General features: G+C 41.6%; 1 protein-coding gene across 1 annotated transcript; it reads left to right on the top strand.

The window, feature by feature from the left end:
* Window positions 1-683: 683 nt before the first annotated feature.
* On the top strand, window positions 684-1841 carry LOC124125400 (FMRFamide receptor-like). Its single transcript, XM_046488710.2, has one exon. The coding sequence runs from the start codon at window positions 684-686 to the stop codon at window positions 1839-1841; it is 1158 nt and encodes a 385-aa protein (XP_046344666.2).
* Window positions 1842-2416: the final 575 nt, after the last annotated feature.

Below are 2416 nucleotides of genomic sequence, written 5' to 3'. Positions count from 1 at the left end.
TACTCTCGTGTGTTTCCATTGGAAAACAGTAAATAGTGAGTGAGTGAGTATGGTTTAACGCCGCTTTTAGCAATATTATAGCAATATCACTGCGGGGGACACCAGAAAAGGGCTTTTACACATTGTAACTATGTGGGGAACCGGACCCGGATCTTCGGTGTGACGAGCAAACGCTTTAACCACTAGCCGACCCGACCGCCCTTAAGCAGTAAATAGGACAAAAACGTATATACCATGCTCGCCAAACGTTCACATAATTATTGTCTGTATTTAATTTATGAAGGTGGGCATAACACATAATTTATATTCCTTATCAATATATGTTATTATACGATATGGAAACACACGAGTCTGTGTCAATTTTAAAAAAGACACTGAACTAATAATTCCTATTGTTCTTTGTCCTGATTGCGATCTCACACTTCGATTTGTATTGTCACATTATATCTGAAGGATACTTCGAATACTCATTTTTCCTTTAAAGTATTGCATGCTTTAAATACAACAATCGTTTTAAGATATTTGTTGTTATAACACTATTTGGTATGAACACTTTAGACGGAAATATGTCAATGCTGTGAAACACAATATGAATTATCTCCTGTAATTCCAAACCTTCAAACTGCAAAGTGCAAAGATTGAGTACACAACGATAAAGCTAATGCGGTAACAAACCATATAACATGCCGTTGAATTTTCTGCAGATTCAAGGGGGCGAGCTGATGTCGCAAAACACAACATCAACCACATTGATCATATCAAGAAATGGCACCACTGAAGCTGACACCATATGGTCTTCTGAGGAACCTCAACATAACAAGTCAAAGGGAAATAACTCCGACGATAACCCTCCTACCACCCTCGCTGGGATCCCGGATAACTACCTTGATCGTGTATACATCTACTGGTATTACCTGGGAGGGGTAGTCTGTAGTATCATTTCCTTTGTAGGAATTGGGGGAAATATCGTAACAATGATAATTCTTTTAAGTCCTGAGATGAAAAGTTCCACAAGCATCTTCCTGATAGTTCTAGCGATGTTTGACAGTTGTTTGCTGTTAACAAATATCTTAATCACTGGTATGAAATGGCTCCTGGTTTACACAGATTATTATTCTTCCTATGTCTATCACTTCATGCTGCCTGCATACCCTACAATGTTCGCCATATCCAGCATCTCCCATACTGGGTCGATCTACATCGTTGTTGCAGTCAACGTTGAACGATACATCGCTGTGTGCCATCCTCTCAAAGCAGCATCGTTCTGCACCATCTCCCGAGCCATAAAAACGTCCATGGGTGTCGTGATGATGTGTGTCTTATACAATGTACCCCGTTATTTTGAAGTGTATCTCAAATGGGACTGGGTACCCGAGTTCAACCAAACCATGTTAGTAGTGGGCATCTCTGATATGTCCTACAACTATTGGTACTTGACAGTCTACTTGGTCTACATCAACGTCATCGTCAAATTTGTCATCCCTGGAGTCCTATTGGTCATCCTTAACACGATCATGGTCCGCAAGCTCTACCGTACAAAGCCTAACCTTCAGAAACAGGAGCGGAAAGGAAGTGAGAAGGAGCGTTTCACAGCAATGGTTCTGGCAGTGGTGGTAGTCTTCCTAGTGTCACTCGCAGCAGCCTGTATGGAGCTGATCATGTATGAAGTCAATTCGGCAATCACTTTGGATGAGTGTTCGGAGATTTGTGGCTATATAAGCGGTGTCAGTCAGATATCAGTAGTCATCAATTCGGCCGTCAATTTTATACTCTTCTGTTTTTTTGGACGGAGGTTCCGTGGGGTGTTCGTGAAGAAGTTCCTATCTTGCTGTAGACGATGATCAATATAGGTCAGGTTTCTGCTATTACATGGCATCCAACAAGCGCTTTGTTATGTAGCCAGATTTGTCATCACATTATCCGTGTTTGTTTTTTCATTTCACCAAAGCGGTACACGTGAAAAACATGCACACGTCTGGCCGTAATACTAATGTAATTCTAATAAATCATATTCTGTATAATGATTCCGATGAAACACAATTGTCTGTATTTACGAAGCAACATACTCTCATATATTAATATGAATATCTTTTTGTGTGTATTTTTGTGACCCATGACAAGATCGTCTCTATTACGGAAGGAAGCCCAGGTCATTTGCTTCATCCAGCAAATCGACACACAAAAAGCAGTATCGGACAGCAGGGTAGAGTCCTGAGGTGAGCTGAGGTGAAATGGGGTTAAACGTGGCGTCCAAGATAATTGCACTTACATAGCACGTGTGTATGTGCGTATGTGCGTGTGCGTGTGCAAGTGCGTGCGTGCTTGCGTGCGTGTGGCTGCTTGTACCGGTCCGGACTAATGCCGATTTTATGTGCTAGCCCACTGAGATACCATGCCGTAGTTTAACATGAATACC

Source organism: Haliotis rufescens, unplaced genomic scaffold (genome assembly GCF_023055435.1).
Source record: "Haliotis rufescens isolate VD_foot unplaced genomic scaffold, xgHalRufe1.0.p SCAF_10, whole genome shotgun sequence".
Classification (NCBI taxonomy): Eukaryota; Metazoa; Mollusca; class Gastropoda; order Lepetellida; family Haliotidae; genus Haliotis; species Haliotis rufescens.
The sequence above is the reverse complement of the archived record's forward strand: the minus strand, read 5'-3'. Positions and strand labels throughout refer to the sequence as shown.

Excerpts from the sequence above, each read along its gene's own strand:
- LOC124125400 (XM_046488710.2), top strand. The coding sequence starts at position 684 with ATGCCGTTGAATTTTCTGCAGATTCAAGGGGGCGAGCTGATGTCGCAA.